The sequence below is a fragment of the Rhinopithecus roxellana genome, chromosome 13 (assembly GCF_007565055.1).
Source record: "Rhinopithecus roxellana isolate Shanxi Qingling chromosome 13, ASM756505v1, whole genome shotgun sequence".
NCBI classification, from domain to species: Eukaryota; Metazoa; Chordata; class Mammalia; order Primates; family Cercopithecidae; genus Rhinopithecus; species Rhinopithecus roxellana.
The window spans coordinates 59,645,897-59,665,192 of record NC_044561.1 but is presented as its reverse complement, the minus strand read 5'-3'; the positions used below and the strand labels follow the sequence as shown (position 1 = coordinate 59,665,192).

The window sequence follows — 19,296 nt, the reverse complement described above, 5'->3', positions numbered from 1 at the left end:
GTCAAGGCATCTGCCTCAAGCCTCCAGAGAGGCAAACACAAGCTGCGGGCTGGAAGGAGGAGGGCCTGGGAGGACACGGGACACTCACCTGATGGAGTTCATGGCCAGCTGTTTGAGGGTCCTCAGGTCAGCCTTCATCCCCCCGATGCCCATGAAGGCTTCATAGAAATCGTACGACAAGCCTTTGGCACCAAACATGGCTGGGTCATCAGAGCTGATTACCATGGGGTGCCCAATGGCCATCAGAGCGGCTACAGGGTGGTTCCTCAAGTCAGACACCAGTTTCAGCACCTGCCCAATAGGAGGCAAGGGAGAAAGATGAGCTCTGATCCCTGAAAAGAGTAGTCACAAGTGAGGTGAGACCTTGAGCCCCATCAGCTCCCTTTGTCTTCCCATCACTATCTCCCCAGTATGGGGATGACTTCTGGGCAGAGTCACAAGGAGACACAAGGAACAAAGCCAGTCCTCATGCTCCTCCTCTGGTCCTGCTCAGAGAAGCGCTAACTGAACACAGACACAGAGGACCCCAAGAAACCATGGGGAGCAGCATCCCATGGCCCATCCCACTTCACTGGCCTCCCCCCCGTGTCCTTTTGCTTTGTCTGCAGTTTTGCCCAAAATCCCACCCCACTGGGAACCCTCCCTGCTGTCTCATTCTTATTGGTGGCTTAGGCAAAAGGCCCCTCCTGAATGACTTTACCAACAGGGGTGGGAGAGTGGAGGGATGTAGGTAACAAGAGAGTTAAGGAGAGAGAAGTTATACGGGGAAGAGTTTGAGACAGCAGAGGTAGTGGTTAGGGGAGATCATACGGGATTAGCCGCATGGGTCACACATACCTGGTTAGAGATGGGACAGACTTCTATGGGGATATCCTTTTTCCAGGAGTAAGCCCTGGCTGCAGGGTGTTTACTCAAAGCAAATCCATGGCCGATTCTGGTAGTGTTCAGCATCAGAGCATCCAGAATGTTCTTGTCTATGGAAGTGCACTGCCAATCTGAAGACAGGTGAATGGTCTTCCATGGGGGATGGATGGGTCTGACCCCCCTGCCCCCATCGACCATCCTCAAATAAACAGCCCCCCAAGCACAAAAATGAAGAAAAATTAACATTAACACAAATACACACACAGTTTTCTTTTTTTTTTTTTTTTTTGAGACGGAGTCTTGCTCTGCCGCCCAGGCTGGAGTGCAGTGGCTGGATCTCAGCTCACTGCAAGCTCCGCCTCCCGGGTTCCCGCCATTCTCCTGTCTCAGCCTCCCCAGTAGCTGGGACTACAGGCGCCCGCCTCGTCGCCCGGCTAGTTTTTTGTATTTTTTAGTAGAGACGGGGTTTCACCGTATTAGCCAGGATGGTCTCGATCTCCTGACCTCGTGATCCGCCCGTCTCGGCCTCCCAAAGTGCTGGGATTACAGGCTTGAGCCACCGCGCCCGGCCAGTTTTCTTTTAACAATGCTAAAGAGAGGTATGATATGGCTTTATTAAATTAATCATCTAATTTAATAATTTATCATTCTAATGAGAAAGTAGAAACTTCATAGCTTTTATAAATTGACCAAAGAAGTTCACATAGTAAGTAGCAAACTCGAGGGTTTTTTTTTTTGTTTTTTGTTTTGAGACAGAGTCTCGCTCTGTCGCCCAGGCTGGAGTGCAGTGGCGCGATCTCGGCTTACTGCAAGCTCTGCCTCCCGGGTTCACGCTATTCTCCTGCCTCGGCCTCCCGAGTATCTGGGACTACAGGTACCCACCACCATGCCCGGCTAATTTTTTGTATTTTTAGTAGAGACGGGGTTTCTGTTAACCAGGATGGTCTCGATCTCCTGACCTTGTGATCCGCCCACGTCGGCCTCCCAAAGTGCTGGGATTACAGGCATGAGCCACCACGCCCGGCCACAAAACTGAGTTTTAAACCTTGGTCTCTCTGACCCCACAGTCTGCTTTCCTTCTTCCTGTTCTGTGGGACTCTTTTTTTTTTTTTTCGAGATGGAGTCTTGCTCTGTTGCCCAGGCTGGAGTGCAATGGTGCGATCTAGGCTCACTGCAACCTCCTCTGAGGTTCAAGCAGATTCTCCTGCCTCAGCCTCCTGAGTAGCTGGGATTACAGGTGCCCACCACCACACCTGGCTATTTTTTGTATTTTTAGTAAAGACAGGGTTTCACCATGTTGGCCAGGCTGGTCTCAAACTCCTGACCTCAGGTAATCCACGCACCTGGGCCGCCCAAAGTGCTGTGATTACAGGTGTGAGCCACCGAACCCGGCTCTGGGACTCTTACGCTTATAATCTTTACAACAATGAGTTACAGGTTCTCTTATTTACAACATCAGTATAATTACCTGTATGTGCTCACTTTAATTTATATATGTGGGCTGGGCGCGGTGGCTCACACCTGTAATCCCAGCACTTTGGGAGGCCGAGACAGGCGAATCACGAGGTCAGGAGATCGAGACCATCCTGGCTAACATGGTGAAACCCCGTCTCTACTAAAAATACAAAAATTAGCCGGGCGCTGTGGCGGGCGCCTGTAGTCCCAGCTACACGGGAGGCTAAGGCAGGAGAATGGCGTGAACCCAGGAGGCGGAGCTTGCAGTGAGTGGAGATCGCACCACTGCACTCCAGCCTGGGCGACAAAGCGAGACTCTGTCTCAAAAAAAAAAAAAGTATATATGTAATAGTACTGTCAAGATGTTATCACTTGCTAGGTGACTGCAGACATTCTTGTGGCCTCCCTTTTCCCTGACATCCCCATCACACCTTTCTTGCAGGTAGGGCCCTCGGTAGAGGATGAAAGGTCAGATGTGCCTTTCTCAGTCTCTCTTACAGCTAAAATAGCCCTAACGCTGGCCTGGGAGGGGAGCTTTGGAGGATTCCTCTCTGATAAAAGGAGATCCACTGGGAGGCTATCTCCTATTTTGCTTTGCTGGATGTGGTCACCCCAAAAGTGATTTACCATCTGACAACCAAGTGGGGCACAGTCACCCACACAATGGGCGTAGCAGAGATTGCTTCTTATATGAGATAACAAATGTCCTTATTGTAAAATCTGTGGGATGCATGTACTCTACTCTTGCAGCCATAAGCATTCTAATGGATCCACATATAAAATATGAACATCCGGCTGGGTGTGGTGGCTCACACCTGTAATCCCAGCACTTTGGGAGGCTGAGGTAGGAGGATCGCTTGAGCCCAGGAGTTTAAGGCCAGCCCTGTGCAACATAGAGACACCCTGTCTCTACAAAAAAATACAAAAATTAGCCAGGCATGGTGGCATATACCTGCAGTCCCAGCTACTTGGGAGGCTGAGGTGGAAGGATAACCTGAACCCAGGAGGTGGAGGCTGTAGTGAGCTGTGATCGTGCCACTGCACTCTATCTTGGGTGACAGAGTGAGAGCCTGTGTCAAAAAATATATATATATGAAAACTCCACTTTTCTGATAGAAATAAAACTCAAGAATTTTCATTCCTACCTAGCACATGTATTTTGGTGGATTGTCACTGGTTTTTAAAGATTTCTTCTTCTTTTTATTTTTTATTTTTTATTTTTTTATTTTTTGAGACGGAGTCTCGCTCTGTCACCCAGGCTGGAGTGCAGTGGCCAGATCTCAGCTCACTGCAAGCTCCGCCTCCCGGGTTTACGCCATTCTCCTGCCTCAGCCTCCCGAGTAGCTGGGACTACAGGCGCTGCCACCTCGCCCGGCTAGTTTTTTGTATTTTTAGTAGAGACAGGGTTTCACCGTGTTAGCCAGGATGGTCTCGATCTCCTGACCTCGTGATCCGCCCGTCTCGGCCTCCCAAAGTGCTGGGATTACAGGCTTGAGCCACCGCGCCCGGCCTTTCTTCTTCTTTTTAAAAATAAGGACACTACTTTTAGGTATTAGATACCCAAGTCCTGGCAAAATCATCTCCAAGGAACATACATCTTCGAACTTGTTAGGTCCTGTGCTGCAATGTTTTGTACTGCCAGAATTATTTCACACACATAAGTACGATTTTCCCCAACCAGACCACACGCTCTTCAAGGTTAACAACACCCTCACCCAACCCCGTCCCCCTCAAACAATTCTTCTGCTCTCCTAGAGCAGACTTTGATCTAAATTGGATCTAAATTGACTCGAAATGTCAGGAAAAAGAGATTAATGCACAAGGTCCCTTCCTCTGAGAGATGGTGTGATAAAGCAGAGCTTAAGCCTGGGCGGGAAATGAAGCTGCCCACCACTCTCTCCACCCCTCCTTGGTCTTCTGAGGGTGACAGGTGGGATGCTGCAGAGGGCTGCCCTCCTGGTCCCGGCCTCCATGGGAACAGCCTCCTCCCAAATCTTCCTTTGGATCTGAAATTGCAGCCATGATCTTGCTTAGTTAGGGTTTCCACATTTTAAGGACTGGAATACGGGAGGGGCTAAGATGACTGAGCAAGCCCAAGGATGGAGTTCTGGGGAAGAAAGACGTGGCTGGGCTAAAGGCATTTCAGGAGGAACAGCAGCCAGGGCCTGCATGCGGCAGGGCAGGGTTTCCTCTCCTACGATAGTGAGGGACAGAACATCCTAAAGACAAGGAGCAGACCTGGTTCTCCTCCCTCTTCCGCCAATATCCGGCTGCGTGGCTTTAGGCAGATCAGTTAACCTCTCTCAAGCACAATTCACTTGGATGGAGAGCGTCAGAAAAGGTTCCAATTCATACACATTATATACATGCGTCAAAATATCACATGAGGCCGGGTAATCCCAGCACTTTAGGAGGCCGAGATGGGCAGATTGTTTGAGGTCAGGAGTTCAAGACCAGCCTGGTCAACATGGTGAAACCCCATCTCTACTAAAAATACAAAAATTAGCCAGGTGTGGTGGCAGGTGCCTGTACTCCAAGCTACTCAGGAGGCTGAGGCACAAGAATCACTCGAACCCAGCAGCCTGAGGTTGCAGTAAGCCAAGATTATACCACTGCACTCTAGCCTGGGCGATACAGTGAGACTCAGTCTCAAAAGAATTTTTTTCCATGGCTCACGCCTGTAATCCCAGCACTTTGGGAGGCCGAGGTGGGTGGATCACTTGAGGTCAGGAGTTCAAGACCAGCCTGACCAACATGTTGAAACCCCATCTCTACCCATCTCTACTAACAATAAAAAAGTTAGCCAGGCATGGTGGTGCCTAAAACAAATTTTTATAGCCAAAGTAGGATGATGTGAGTTTGCAGGATTATGCCCGCACCATGAAAAATTAAAAAAAAAAAAAAAAAGAAGAAGGATTCAAATTTAGACTCCACTGCATACCAGCTCTTTAACCCTGGACCACTAACACTGTGTTTGGAGCCTTGGGCTCTTCATCTATCATATGGAGATTAAAACACGAGCAGAACTGGGGAAACAATTAGAAATAAATTAGAAAAAGCCAGGCGTGGTGGCTCACACTTGTAAACTCCAGCACTTTGGGAGGCTGAGGCATGCAGATCACTAGGTTATCCTAGTGATCAAGGCCATCCTGGCTAACACGATGAAACCCCGTCTCTATTAAAAATACAAAAAATCAGCCAGGCGTGGTGGCGGGCGCCTGTAGTCCCAGCTACCTCGGAGGCTGAGGCAGGAGAATCTTTTATTTTTTATTATTATTTTTTTTTGAGATGGAGTCTTGCTCTGTTGCCCAGGCTGGAGTGCAGTGGCGTGATCTTGGCTCACTGTCAGCTCTGCCTCCTGGGTTCAGGCCATTCTCCTGCCTCAGCCTCCCGAGTAGCTGGGACTACAGGTGCCTGGACCATGCCTGGCTAATTTTTTTGTATTGTTAGTAGAGATGGGGTTTCACCGTGTTAGCCAGGATGGTCTCGATCTGCTGACCTCGTGATCCGCCCGCCTCAGCCTCCCAAAGTGCTAGGATTACAGGCGTGAGCCACCATGCCCAGCCAGAGAATCCCTTGAACCTGGGAGGCGGAGGTTGCAGTGAGCTGAGATGGCGCCACTGCACTCCAGCCTGGACGACAGAGCGAGACTCCATCAAAAAAAGGATGGAAGGAAGGGAGGGAGAGAGTGAAAGAAAGAAAGAAAGAAAAAGAAAGACAAGGAAGGAAGGAAGGAGAAAGAAAGAGAGAAAAAAGAGAAAGAAAGAGAAAGAAAGAAAGAAAGAAAGAAAGAAAGAAAGAAAGAAAGAAAGAAGAAAGAAAGAAAGAAAGAAAGAAAGAAAGAAAGAAAAAGAGAAAGAAAGAATGCATGTAAAGTGGCTGATTCTATTATCCTGTTATTCCTTCTCCATGGGGCTGCTGTCAGTATTAAATGAGATCGAGCACAGAAAAGGGCTCTGGAAACGCCTGTAGGCTCTAACCCTGAGGCATGGGCACTGCTGTCTGGTCTCCTGGCAGCAGGCTGGAGTCCTGCCCAGGCGCACTCCCACTGACCACCTCCACTGCCCCTGCACTCGCATCCCGCAGGCTCACCTGTCTCTCCGGCGTGGAAGAAGTAAGGCAGCTTAACGCCATCCCTGGCGGGGATCATCAGAGCTTCCTTGTAGTCATGCAAGGAGTGGCCAGTGTCCTCATGCCCCACCTACAGGACAGAGAGGGACAGGGAGGTGTCTGCAGGGTGCGTGCCTCACTTGCTGATGATGCACCCTGCAGCTTGTGCACACCCTTCCTTGAACCCTGCCGCCACTGCCGAGACCTTTTTCTCACGGCCTTTTAAGTATGACCAGGAGCAGGCCGGGCGCGGTGGCTCACGCCTGTAATCCCAGCACTTTGGGAGGCCAAGGCAGGCGGATCACGAGGTCAGGAGATCGAGACCATCCTGGCTAACACGGTGAAACTCCGTCTCCACTAAAAATACAAAAAATTAGCTGGGCGTGGTGGTGGGCGCCTGTAGTTCCAGCTACTCGGGAGGCTGAGGCAGGAGAATGGTGTGAACCCGGGAGGCGGAGCTTGCAGTGAGCCGAGATTGAGCCACTTCTCTCCAGCCTGGGCGACAGAGCCAGACTCTGTCTCAGAATAAAAAAAAAAAAAAAAAAAAAAAAAAGACCAGGAGCAGAGTTGAGAAAGAAAAGAGAGCTCATTTGTTCCCTGAAATAGTTCCCCTCATTTTCAGAGGCTGTGACTTATATCCCCAAGCCCCTTCCACCCTGGCTCTTCACAGCACCTCCCAGGTCCAGGTGCTTCAGCCCTGAGTTCCTGAGGTGGGCGGGGAAGAAGGAGAGAAAGAGTCAGAGAGAGACCTAAAAAGACCCAGAGAGTCTAAGACACAGAAAGAGAGAATGAAAGCCCTGTCCCAGGAGTCAGGAGGACTCCAGCCGCCACTGCCGCCCATCTCTTGTAGGCCCCTGGGTGTGTCCGTTTCCCTGAGACTCAGTGTCTTGCCTTTAACAGGAAGAGCAACCACTTCAAAACCGTGCTTTTCAAAGTAAGCTACACACAGCCCTGGGGCTCTGTAGTTGAGTGCTTTCGGATTAAAAGGGCACCTCTTGGCTGGGCACAGTGGCTCACATCTATAATCCCAGCACTTTGGGAGGCTGAGGCCTGGCCAACATAGCAAAACCTTGTCTCTGCTAAAAATCCAAAAATAAGCCAAGCATGGTGGTGGGCACCTGTAATTCCAGCCACTCAGGAGGCTGAGGCAGGAGAATCGAGAATCGCTTGAACCCAGGAGGTGAGGTTGCAGTGAGCCGAGATCGTGCCACTGCACAACATCCTGGGTGACAGAGCGAGACTGTCAATAAGTAAATACATACAAAATACATACATACATACATACATACATACATACATAAAAGGGCACCTCTTTACAAGGCCAGTTTTGTTTTGTTTTGTTTTGTTGAGACAGCGTCTCACTGTGCCCAGACTGGAGTGCTGTAGTACAATCTCAGCCCACTGCAACTTCTGCCTCCCAGGCTCAGGTGATTCTCTCACTTCTGCCTCCCAAATAACTGGGACCACAAGCATGTGCCACCATGCCCAGCTAATTTTTGTATTTTTAGTAGACGGGGTTTTGCGTGTTAACCAGGTTGGTCTCAAACTCCTGGGCTCCTGTGATCCACCCGCCTCGGGTTCCCAAAGTGCTAGGATTACAGGCATAAGCCACCGTGCCACCGTGCCCAGCCTCACAAGGCCAGTTTTAGTTTGTGAGAGTGGGTCGTGTGGGGGCGTGGGTAATGACATATTTTAAAATGAAACAAATATGGGGCTGGGTGCAGTGGCTCAAGAAACTTGGAAGGGATTGCAGTCGGATCCCTCTGAACCACTGCCTATTCCCTGCGTAATCCCTACCTTCCCCGGGGACCTGTCTATTAGAGGTGTTGGCATGACTGCTGCCAAAACTCAAGGCAAGCAGCTGTCCCCTAAGTCCCTTAGTCAGTGCTGCACAAGGAGGGAAAAGGTGACCTGGGAGGAACTTCTGCCCCTTTTGTTTTGGGGCCAGGTCCTTTGAGCAGTCCCCAAAGATCTTCCCCTGGAGCTGCACTCTTTTGGGACCTGGTTGGCTGAAATCAAGAGCTGAAGCTGAGCCTCTGGCAAAATGAGCAGGCTGTGTCAGAGGAGTCAGGGGCATCGTTTAGCCAGGTAGTCACAGTTCATCTAGATTCCATTTTATTTTATTTTAACTATTGAGGCATAGTTATGCTCTGTCGCCCAGCCTGGAGTACAGTGGTGTGATCATAACTCACTGTAGCCTCGATCTCCTAGGCTCAAGCGATCCTCCTGCCTCAGCCTCCTGAATAACCAGGAGGATCGCTTGTAATCCCAGCACTTTGGGAGGCCAAGGTGAGTGGATCACCTGAGGTCAGGAGTTTGAGACCAGCCGGGCCAGCGTGGTGAAATGCTATCTCTACTAAAAATACAAAAAATTAGCCGGGCATGGTGGCAGGCGCCTGTAGTCCCAGCTACTCGGGAGGCTTAGGCAGGAGAATCGCTGGAACCCGGGAGGTGGAGGTTGCAGTGAGCTGAGATCACACCAATGCACTACAGCCTGGGCAACAAGAGCAAGAAAAAAAAAATTATATATATATATATATATTTGTAGAGACAGGGTCTCACCAATTTGCTCAGGCTGGTCTAGAACTCCTGGGTTCAGGCAACCCTCCCACCTTGGCCCGGCAAGGTGCAAGGGTTACAGGCGTGAGCCACTGCCCTGGCCTAATCCAGATTCTTTTTTTTTTTTTTTTTTTTTTTTTTTTAGATGGAGTCTTGCTCTGTCACCCAGGCTGGAGTGCAGTGGTGCGATCTTGGCTCACTGCAGCCTCTGCCTGCTGAGTTCAAGCGATTCTGTCTCAGCCTCCCAAGTAGCTGGGATTACAGGTACGGGCCACCACGTCTGGCTAATTTTTGTATTTTTAGTAGAGGTGGGGTTTCTCCATGTTGGCCAGGCTGGTCTTGAACTCCAAACCTCTGGTGATCCACCTGTCTCGCCCTCCCAAACTGCTGGGATTACAGGCATGAGCCATGGCCCCCGGCCTAGATTCTTAATGAGATTGCTGAGCTGTCGCCTAAGAAATGTCCTGGTTGTGCTTTGATTTGGTGGGGGGTGTGGGACAATGACAACATCTATGAACGCGCAGATTCAAAAACCGGTGTGGCCAGGCATGATGGCTCACGCCTGGAATCCCAGCACTTTGGGAGGCTGAGGTGGGTGGATCATGAGGTCAGCCTGACCAACATGGTGAAACCCCATCTATACTAAAAATATAAAAATTAGCCGGGCTTGGTGGTGGGCACCTGTAATCCCAGCTACTCGGGAGGCTGAGGCAGGAGAATTGCTTGAACCCAGGAGGTGGAGGTTGCAGTGAGCCAAGATTGTACCACTGCACTCCAGCCTGGGTGACAGAGTGAGATTCGTCTCAAAAAAAAAAAAAAAACAAAAACAAAAAACAAAAAACAAGTGGGGAAGAAAATGGGATAGAGGAGAGAGAAGGACAAATATCACTACCTTGAGGATTTGCAAAGGGCTGGTTCCATCCTGGACTGTTTTTCCAGACATTAACCCCCAACCCCCACCCCGCATGCTACAGGGGTTGATGAGGGTTTTAAGAGCCACATCTAGGTGAGCAGTGTGGGACAGAAAAAAGGGCACAAGCAGGGCCATGGGGAATGAGCCCATAACTGTGGTCCAAATGCCCTGAATGCCGTCCTTATTCTGGAACTTTCCTTGTTAGCCAACTGGCTGTCTGCTCTCCCTTCTCCAGTGATGGCTGTCCCCTTCAGGCCTCTGAGAGGGTCAGCGCTGAGCAGCCCTGCCGGGTCAGCAGCCTGAGCCTGTCCCTGGGATTTCAAGAGTACCACAAGCACACTGCACTCCCTTCACAGGGAATTGCTGCTCTGCCCACACAGGCATCCTTGCATGCCCCCTTAATAGGCAGCCCTTCTGTTCACAGCATGGGTTACCAGATCAAACCCTGCCACCACCGTGGGGAACTTGGTTCGGAGCCCCATGGCCGTTCGGATGGATTCTGCGATGACAGCCACGTCTTTGGATCTGTGAGAGACAGAGAAGCCGGGAGACAGTGCCCAAAACCAACAGAGCACAAACCCCAGAGCACTCCCTCCGTGCAGGGCTGGGCCAGCCCCAAGTGTGCAGGAGCCGTTTCCCAAACCTGAGGCACCCCTGCCCTCCTGACCCCACGCCGACCAAGCCATTATGACCCCTGAGAGATATTTAGCCCAAATCCATTCTTATTCAGAGACCCTTGCTGGCTCTGGGGGCACCTGTAGTCTCTGAAGAGTAGGTGGAGTCAGAGGACCCACAGGAACAGTTTCATTTGTCTGCATTTAGAGGAGGCCAAGTGGCCTCGTTCCCACCTCTCCCCGCATCTCTGTCGGAGACTGAGACATGGACGCAGTTCAGGGGCAGCTGTCTGTCCACTGGACACCTGCAAAGGGCCACAGGTCACCCAAGTCCCTGATGGGTCGGCTGGACCCAGTAACCATCTGGCCTCTTGCTGATTAAGTCAGCAAGACCCTGGGCACTGCAGAACCCTACAGGGGCAAGGCAGGCAGCATGACAACAAAAGCCCCAAAACACAAGGTCTGGTGCAAGCCCACAACAGGCTCAAGGTCTTTGCCCTGCCACTAGCTGGCTCTCCTGCTCCAATCCTCCGCTCTGTGGGGACAAAGCCTTCCTGGCCCGCCCCTCCATGGCCTCTCCCCGGAGCCTAGGTGAACCTGGGGACATTGATACACTCAGCTCAGCCCTCACACCCTCCTGCCACTGGCCCTGGGAAGGGACACCTGGCACCAGGGAGCCTCTGAGCTGAAGGTGGGCCCATCCTGCAAGCTCCCTCCTGGGGGACAGTCACAACCCCTCCTAGGGGGACCAGCGCAAAGCCAGAGCTCAGCTCCTCCAGGCCCCAGGCCCCAGGGAAGCAGAGGGGGGCACTCAGGAAGACTGGGCACGGGAGGAGGCTCCTGGGGAGTCAATGCCCTCCAGAGCCCAGGCTCACGGTGGGCTAGGCAGATGGAGCCGCTGCCGGATCCCTCCGGTGCCCACCCCATGCCTGACTCCGAGTGATCCCACTGGCTGCTGCCCTTGCGGCTGCGACCATGGACAGGTCCCAGCCTTAGACTGGCTGCTCTTGAAATTGAGGGGAGGGGTCTTATCTGGTAAAGTCAGAAGGACAATTAAGCTACAAAGCTTTCTGTGCTTCCTGGGAAAAAGAGTGGGTCTTTCACTCACGTGCCAGGCCACGCACACGGCACTACTGGAGGTCCCCACATGCAGACCTGAGCCAGTGCCCTCAGGGCATCTCCCTGATCAAGGATTCACACGCAACCACACACAGAACCCAGAGGCTAATTGAAACCAAAAAACGGGCCGATTACCCAAACATTCACGCGAAACCATTATGCTCATAACTGAGTCACCAGGCCAATGTGGGGTCACAGCCGAGAATCAGCTGGGAAATTCACACATTCTTCATTTCAGTTTGGGGGTGAAGACCCGAACTAGAAGTGGCTTCAGGGAGCAATTCAGTGCTGGATCACTGCAATTCTCTACTACTGTGCTCACACACACAGGCACAGCGCAGCTCCTTGGCACCGGCGCTGGGCCTCTCCTGGCCTCCCAGTCCCACTTCTCACCCCTCCCCTCCCAGTCCAGCAGCTCTGCCTGCATCCCAGTCTCCCAACCCAAGCTCTTCAGCAATATTCTCTCTCACCTGTCATCTGAATAAATGATTTTGATTCCAATAAACTCAGGGTGAGTTTCCACAAACTTCTGAGCTACTTCCTGGTAAGTCTTCACTGACCACTCTTCGTCGTGGTGCTCTCCACTGAGCTCATACACCTGGGAAGAAAGCACAACCAGGAGCCGTCAGGTGAGCAGAGAGAGACACCCTTCCCAGCCACCTCCTTCCCAGCCACCCCTGCCCAGCCACCCCTGCCCAGCCACCTCCTTCCCAACCAACTCCTTCCCAGACATCAGCAAGCTCTGGGGAAAGTAGATGGGGTCAGGGGACCCACAAAACAGTTTTATTTGTGTTTGGTTGAGACCAAGTGGCCTTGTTCCCAAAAGTCCAGCCAGGCTGGACTTGTGCTTCCCTTGTTCAGGTCCTCTACAGCCTCGGACATTGTCTCTGCTGCTGCATGGGGAACTCCTAGCTGGCTCTGGGATAACCCTGATGCCCGCCTGTCTCCTTCATCGCTGGGTCACTGCACTTAAAACGGCGCCTAGCACTCGCGAGGGTAGGTGGCCATTAAGCATTTGCATAATGGTTGAAGAACAGGTCACACACAGAGGGAGAGGATGAAAGCCAGAAAGAGTGATCTGAGAATGATGTCATTCCCCACTGCCTGCTCACCTCTGCACTGCTTCCCTAACTCCAGGTGCAGCAGCTGCAAGGCAGCCAGTGCCACCAGGGACAGCAAGGGGACACAGAACAGAGTGGGGCACAGCTGGGAGTCGGCAGGTGACAAGGAAGCTAAGGGAAGGGAGGTGTGTAATGGGGAAAGGACATCAACAATATCCCTCGAGGCCTGGAGGGCGGCTCACGCCTGTAATCCCAGCACTCTGGGAGGCCGAGGCAGGCGGATCACAAGGTCAGGAGTTCGAGACCAGCCTGGCCAACATGGTGAAACCCCGTCTCTACTACAAATATAAGATTAGCTGGGCATGGTGACATGTGCCTGTTAATCCCAGCTACTGGGGAGGCTGAGGCAGGAGAATCGCTTGAACCCGGGAGGCAGAGGTTGCAGTGAGCCAAGATCACGCCACTATACTCCAGCCTGGGCGACAAAGCAAGATTCTGTCTCAAAAAAAAAAAAAAAAAGGCCCTCTCTCTTCCTTGGCACTGCCTATAGAGGTGGCAGCCATCTCCTCCTCATCATCATGGCCGCCCACAGACCCCTTGTGAAGCCTGATTGTCAAAAAGAGAACCAAAAAGTTCATCTGGCACCAGTCTGACTGATATGTCAAAATTAAGCGTAACTGGTGGAAACCCAGAGGTACTGACAACGGGGTCCATAGAAGGTTCAAGGGCCAGATCTTGATGACCAACATTGGTTATGGGAGCAACAAAAAAACAAAGCACATGCTGCCCTGTGGCTTCCGGAAGTTGCTGGTCCACAACATCAAGGAGCTGGAAGTGCTGCTGATGTGCAACAAATCTCCCTGTGCCGACATTGCTCACAACGTTTCCTCCAAGAACCGCAAAGCCATCATGGGAAGAGCTACCCAGTTGGCCATCAGAGTCACCAACCCCAGCACCAGGCTACGCAGCGAAGAAAATGAGTAGACAGCTCATGTGCACGTTTTGTGTTTAAATAAAACTGTAAAAACTGAAGAAAAAAAAAGAGGCCGGGCGCAGTGGCTCACGCCTATAATCCCAGCATTTTGGGAGGCCGAGGCGGGTGGATCACGATGTCAGGAGTTCGAGACCAACCTGGCCAATATGGTGAAACCCCGTCTCTACTAAAAATACAAAAATTAGCCAGGTGTGGTGGTGCGTGCCTGTAGTCCCAGCTACTCGGAGGCTGAGGCAGGAGAATCGCTTGAACCCAGGAGGCAGAGGTTGCAGTGAGTCGGGATCGCGCCATTGCATTCCAGCCTGGGCGACACAGCAAGACTCCGCCTCAAAAAAAAAAAAAAAAAAAAAAGATGTGGGAATTTCTGCAGAGACTGTGGGGTGAAGGAGATAGAGAGCAATAATATGGAGGTGTTGATTACTTCCATGGCCATCAATGAAGCCCTTATGATGTAAAAGGAATAGGGCTGGGCACTGGAAGGGATGAAAAATGCTAATAGACAAGATAGCTACCCTCAGGAGGGACAACATAGTCAGAGAGATAGATTTGACCCACTAAAAAGAACTCACGCCTGTAATTCCAGCACTTGGGAGGCCGAGGCAGGAGGATCACTTGAGTCCAGGAGGTCAAGACCAGCCTGGGTAATGAGTGAGTTCCTGTCTGTAAAAAGGAATGAAAAGAATAATAGAATACGTGCTAAAGAGAAGCACATGGACTCCCAGAAGAAGAAGAAGTTTGTTGTGACTGGATGGGTCAAAGAAGGTTGCTAGTCCTGACCAATGGAACGGTGGCTCCACACAGAGCCAAGAGCTGCTGGGGGGTGGGGGTTCAAGGAGCCGAGGTTGAGACCAGCAGTGGGGACCAGGAGCTGTCACCTCACTAAGGAAGAAACACCCTTCCTCCTCCTGGGAGTTGGCTCTTGCCTCTGTAGCATCTCAGGAACTGGGTCCTTGGGAGTCCACCTCCTCTGCTCATTCCCACCAGCCCCTTGCCTCACTCCTGTCTCCCAGCCTAGGGGCCTCCCACACCCCTCCAGGCTGCGGCCATTATGTGTCCTTTGTCTCTGGGCAGTCCCTCAGATCCCCGATTTCCCCCAGGCCCACAGAGCAGCACTGCTGCTCTCTGATCTCCAGGGTGCTGCCCTGCTGCCTGGGCAGGGGCAGTGGAAGAGCGGGCAGCGAGGCTCTCTGCTGGTCTTTGCTCTTCTGTTTCCTCTGCTGCCCCCATGAAGCATGGCACGTCACACAGCCCCCTATGCCCTGCACCTGGCCAGGCCACACATTCTGCTCAGGCACTTTCCCTGACTGCCTGACCTGGCACAGACACTAAAGTTCAGGGCTACTGAACTTTAAGGTGCCAGAGCGTGCCAGAGGGGAGAACCTTAGGTACTGTTCATTCAGGATCTGGTATTGTCCATTATTATTATTATTATTGTTATTATTATTATTATTTACTGAAGGGGGTCAGAATACATCACCCCAAATAGGCCACTTTAGCAGAAGAAATATTTTTAGCTGAAGGCAATTAAGAAGCAGTAAATGAAGAAAGAGCTCTTTGCCCACCTCATCTGCCTAAATTTCCCTTTGTGAAGGTGTCGCCCTCCCCTCTCCCGTACCAGAAGAATCGCCCTTACCACTGGAAACAGAAAGTTGTTACCAAGATGGGTCTGCACAAACCAGCCTTATAAAATTGACCTTATCTCCCGTTAGTTTTCTCCATATGTTTACCTGCCCACAAGGTACTGTCCCTAGAAGCCCAAACCCCTTTTCCTTCATCTTGTCACTTCTTCACAATTTACTACCAGTTGTTAACATGGAATATAAGCCCACAGTCTAACTTCTTTGGTGCTTCACATCTTTTCAATGAAGGTCTCCATCTATCTGTGCACATAGCAAATTTTTAGGCTGGGTACGGTGGCTCACGCCTATAATCCCAGCACTTTGGGAGGCAGAGGCGGATCACCTCAGGCAAATCACCTGAGGACAGGAGTTGGAGACTATCCTGGCCAACATGGTGAAACCCCACCTCTACTAAAAATACAAAAAAAAAAAAAAAAAATTTTTTAACTTTTTTTTTGCAACAGTCTTGCTGTGTTGTCAAGGCTGGAGTGCAGTGGCACCAATCTTGGTTTACTGTCCGTTTCACTCTTATTCTGTCATGGATACACAGTAGAATACACATGAAGTTGCATCATGTGTGATATCATTCTGATTGGTAATGCCGATAATGGATTATGTGCTTGTATTTAGAAATTTTTTTTTTTTTTTGAGATGGACTCTTGCTCTCTCGCCCAGGCTGGAGTGCAGTGGAGCGATCTTGGCTCACTGCGACCTCCGCCTCCTGGATTCAAGTAAGTCTCCTGCCTCAGCCTCCTGAGTAGCTGGGATTATAGGCACATGCCACCACGCTTGGCTATTTTTTTGTATTTTTGATAGAGACGGGGTTTCACCATGTTGGTCAGGCTGGTCTTGAATTCCTGACCTCATGATCTGCTCACCTTGGCCTCCCAAAGTGCTGGGATGACAGATGTGAGCCACCGCGCCCAGCTAGAAAATTTCTTTTTTTTTTTTTTTTTTTCTGAGACGGAGTCTCGCTCTGTCGCCCAGGCTGGAGTGCAGTGGCCGGATCTCAGCTCACTGCAAGCTCCGCCTCCCGGGTTCACGCCATTCTCCTGCCTCAGCCTCCCGAGTAGCTGGGACTACAGGCGCCGCCACCTCGCCCGGCTAGTTTTTTGTATTTTTTAGTAGAGACGGGGTTTCACTGTGTTAGCCAGGATGGTCTCGATCTCCTGACCTCGTGATCCGCCCGTCTCGGCCTCCCAAAGTGCTGGGATTACAGGCTTGAGCCACCGCGCCCAGCGAAAATTTCTTAATTTTGGCCGGGCACGGTGGCTCACACCTGTCATCCCAGTACGTTGCAGGGCCAAGGCAAGTGGATCACTTGAGGTCAAGAATTCAAGACCAGCCTGGCCAACACGGTGAAATCCCCCTCTACTAAAAATACAAAAACTTGCTGTAATCCCAGCTACTTCGGAGGCTGATGCAGGAGAATCACTTGAACCCAGGAGGCGGAGGTTGCAGGGAGCCAAGATTGTGTGCCATTGTACTCCGGCCTGGGCGACAAAAGCGAAACTCCATCTCAAAAAAAAAATTTTTTTTCTTAATTTTAACAGCAAATACAGGATAGATCAATAGATATAATCCATGTAAATAAAAGGTGTTCAAAATTATCAAAAATTTTTTAACATATAAAGAGGTTCTGGGACCAGAAAGTTGGAGAACCATTGTATTAACGCAACCCAGCATTGTTACCTGCAGTTGTCTTAGACTCGTCTGGCTGGTTCACAGCAGGGAAGAACAGGGTTCTGGGCTGGCCTTGACCACCCTGTCATTACTGAGCCTCCTGCCCACACCCCGCCTAGACTGGAGGCTCCTCCAGGGTAGAGTCCTTACAGTTCCACTCTCCTCACCTCCTCTCCTACGTACGGCACCAGAGCAGGAGCTCCATAAACAAATATGAATTCAAGGAGAGTGCTGTTCACAAGGAGTTTTAAAAGTACTAAGGACCAGGCAGCAAGGACAAATAGACAGATATTGGAGGAGTGGTGGGTGGAGACATGCTACCAGAATAGAAGGGAGACAAAAGAAATAAAATTTAAAAAATATTAACGGGCCGGGTGCAGTGGCTCCCGCCTGTAATCCCAGCACTTTGAGAGGCTGAGGCGGGCGGATGACGAGGTCAAGAGATCGAGACCATTTTGAATAACACGGGGAAACCCCATCTCTACTAAAAAATACAAAAAATTAGCCAGGAGTGGTGGCAGGCGCCTGTAGTCCCAGCTACTTGGGAGGCTGAGGCAGGAGAATGGTGCGAACCCAGGAGGCGGAGCTTGCAGTGAGCCGAGTAGTGCCAGCCTGGGCGACAGTGCAAGACTCCGTCTCAAAAAAAAAAAAAAAAAAAATTAACAAATGACAACTCTGCTTAAAAGAGGATCTTTGAGGCCTGGCACAGTGGCTCACATCTGTAATCCCAGCACTTTAGCAGGCCAAGGCAGGTGAATCACCTGAGGTCAGGAGTTCAAGACCAGCCTGGCCAACACGGTGAAATCTTGTCTCTACTAAAAATACAAAAATTGGCCGGGCGTGGTGGCTCAAGCCTGTAATCCCATCACTTTGGGAGGCCGAGACGGGCGGATCACGAGGTCAGGAGATCAAGATCATCCTGGCTAACACGGTGAAACCCCGTCTCTACTAAAAATACAAAAAAAATTAGCCGGGCACGATGGCGGGCGCCTCTAGTCCCTGCTACTCGGGAGGCTGAGGCAGGAGAATGGCGTGAACCCAGGAGGCGGAGCTTGCAGTGAGCCAAGATCGAGCCACTGCACTCCAGCCTGGGCAACAAAGCGAGACTCTGTCTCAAAAAAAAAAAAAAAAAAATACAAAAATTGGGCTGGGTGCAATGGCTCACACCTGTAATCCCAGCACTTTGGGAGGCCAAGGCGGGTGGATCACGAGGTCAAGAGATGGAGACCATCCTGGCTAACACGGTGAAACCCTGTCTCTAATAAAAATACAAAAAAATTAGCGATGCACAATGGCGGGCGCCTGTAGTCCCAGCTACTCAGGAGGTTGAGGCAGGAGAATGGCATGAACCCAGGAGGCAGAGCTTGCAGTGAGCCGAGATCACACCACTGCACTCCAGCCTGTGCAACAGAGCAACACTCTGTCTCATAAATAAATAAATAAATAAATAAACAAAAATTAGCCAGGCGTGGAGGTGGGCACCTGTAATCCCTACTACTCAGGAGGCTGAGGCAGGAGAATCACTTGAACCAAGGAGGCAGAGGTTGCAGTGAGCTGACATCATACCACTGCACTCCAGCCTGGACGACAGAGTGAGACTCTGTCTCAAAAAAAAAAACAAACAAACAAAGAAGAGAAGATCTCTGGCAGATTAATCAAGTATGCAGGGATACACAAGTGATGCAGAGCAGAGGGCGGTGGTTCGACACCCTCAATCTCAGCGGTCCTGTGCTTATCACTGGAGAAGCCGGGACCCTTGCCTTCCAAGGTCCCACCCACATTGCTGGTGTCATAGCATGGAACGCCTGGAGAAGAGGATCTGGCTCCCAGGACTACCAACACCAAAGCCCGTTCAGAGCACCTTCCTAGTCTCCTGGTGCCCTGTAAACCACCACCGAAGCTGCCCATGAAGGAAGGGCGCAGGATGGGATCTGACGTCAACAGCACTCCAACTCAAAGAGGAGGCCCTCTCAGGGTGAGGGAGACCTGCAGCTCCTCAGGGCCTCACAGCTAGTGTGGGCAGACACTCCTAAGGAAGTCAAGCTCCCTAGTGAGGGCTCAGCTGGCTTGGGGGTTCTGGTCAGCCTTCCAGATTCAGGCTCCCAGTGGAGACACAGTCTGTCCCAAATCAGTCATCCCTCAGAAGATTATTGCAAGGATCAAATAAATTAATATTTGTAATACATTCAGAAATGATAACCACTAATAATAATGTTATTATTACAAATCTATCACCAGATCTAGAAAAACAACTCAAAACCTGCAGTTGCCTCAGGAACATTGAATTAATGTCTAAGAATCTTTT

General features: G+C 50.9%; 1 protein-coding gene and 1 pseudogene across 1 annotated transcript in view; one reads left to right on the top strand and one right to left on the bottom strand.

Moving 5' to 3' along the window:
- Positions 1-19,296, bottom strand: part of ADA2 (adenosine deaminase 2) — a 37,939-nt gene that overhangs the window by 1,622 nt on the left and 17,021 nt on the right. The window contains 5 exon segments of the mRNA XM_030915233.1: positions 89-291; positions 838-995; positions 6,412-6,520; positions 10,336-10,426; positions 12,105-12,232. Of these exon segments, the coding sequence (XP_030771093.1) occupies positions 89-291; positions 838-995; positions 6,412-6,520; positions 10,336-10,426; positions 12,105-12,232 (689 nt within the window).
- On the top strand, positions 13,274-13,679 carry LOC115892816 (annotated as a pseudogene).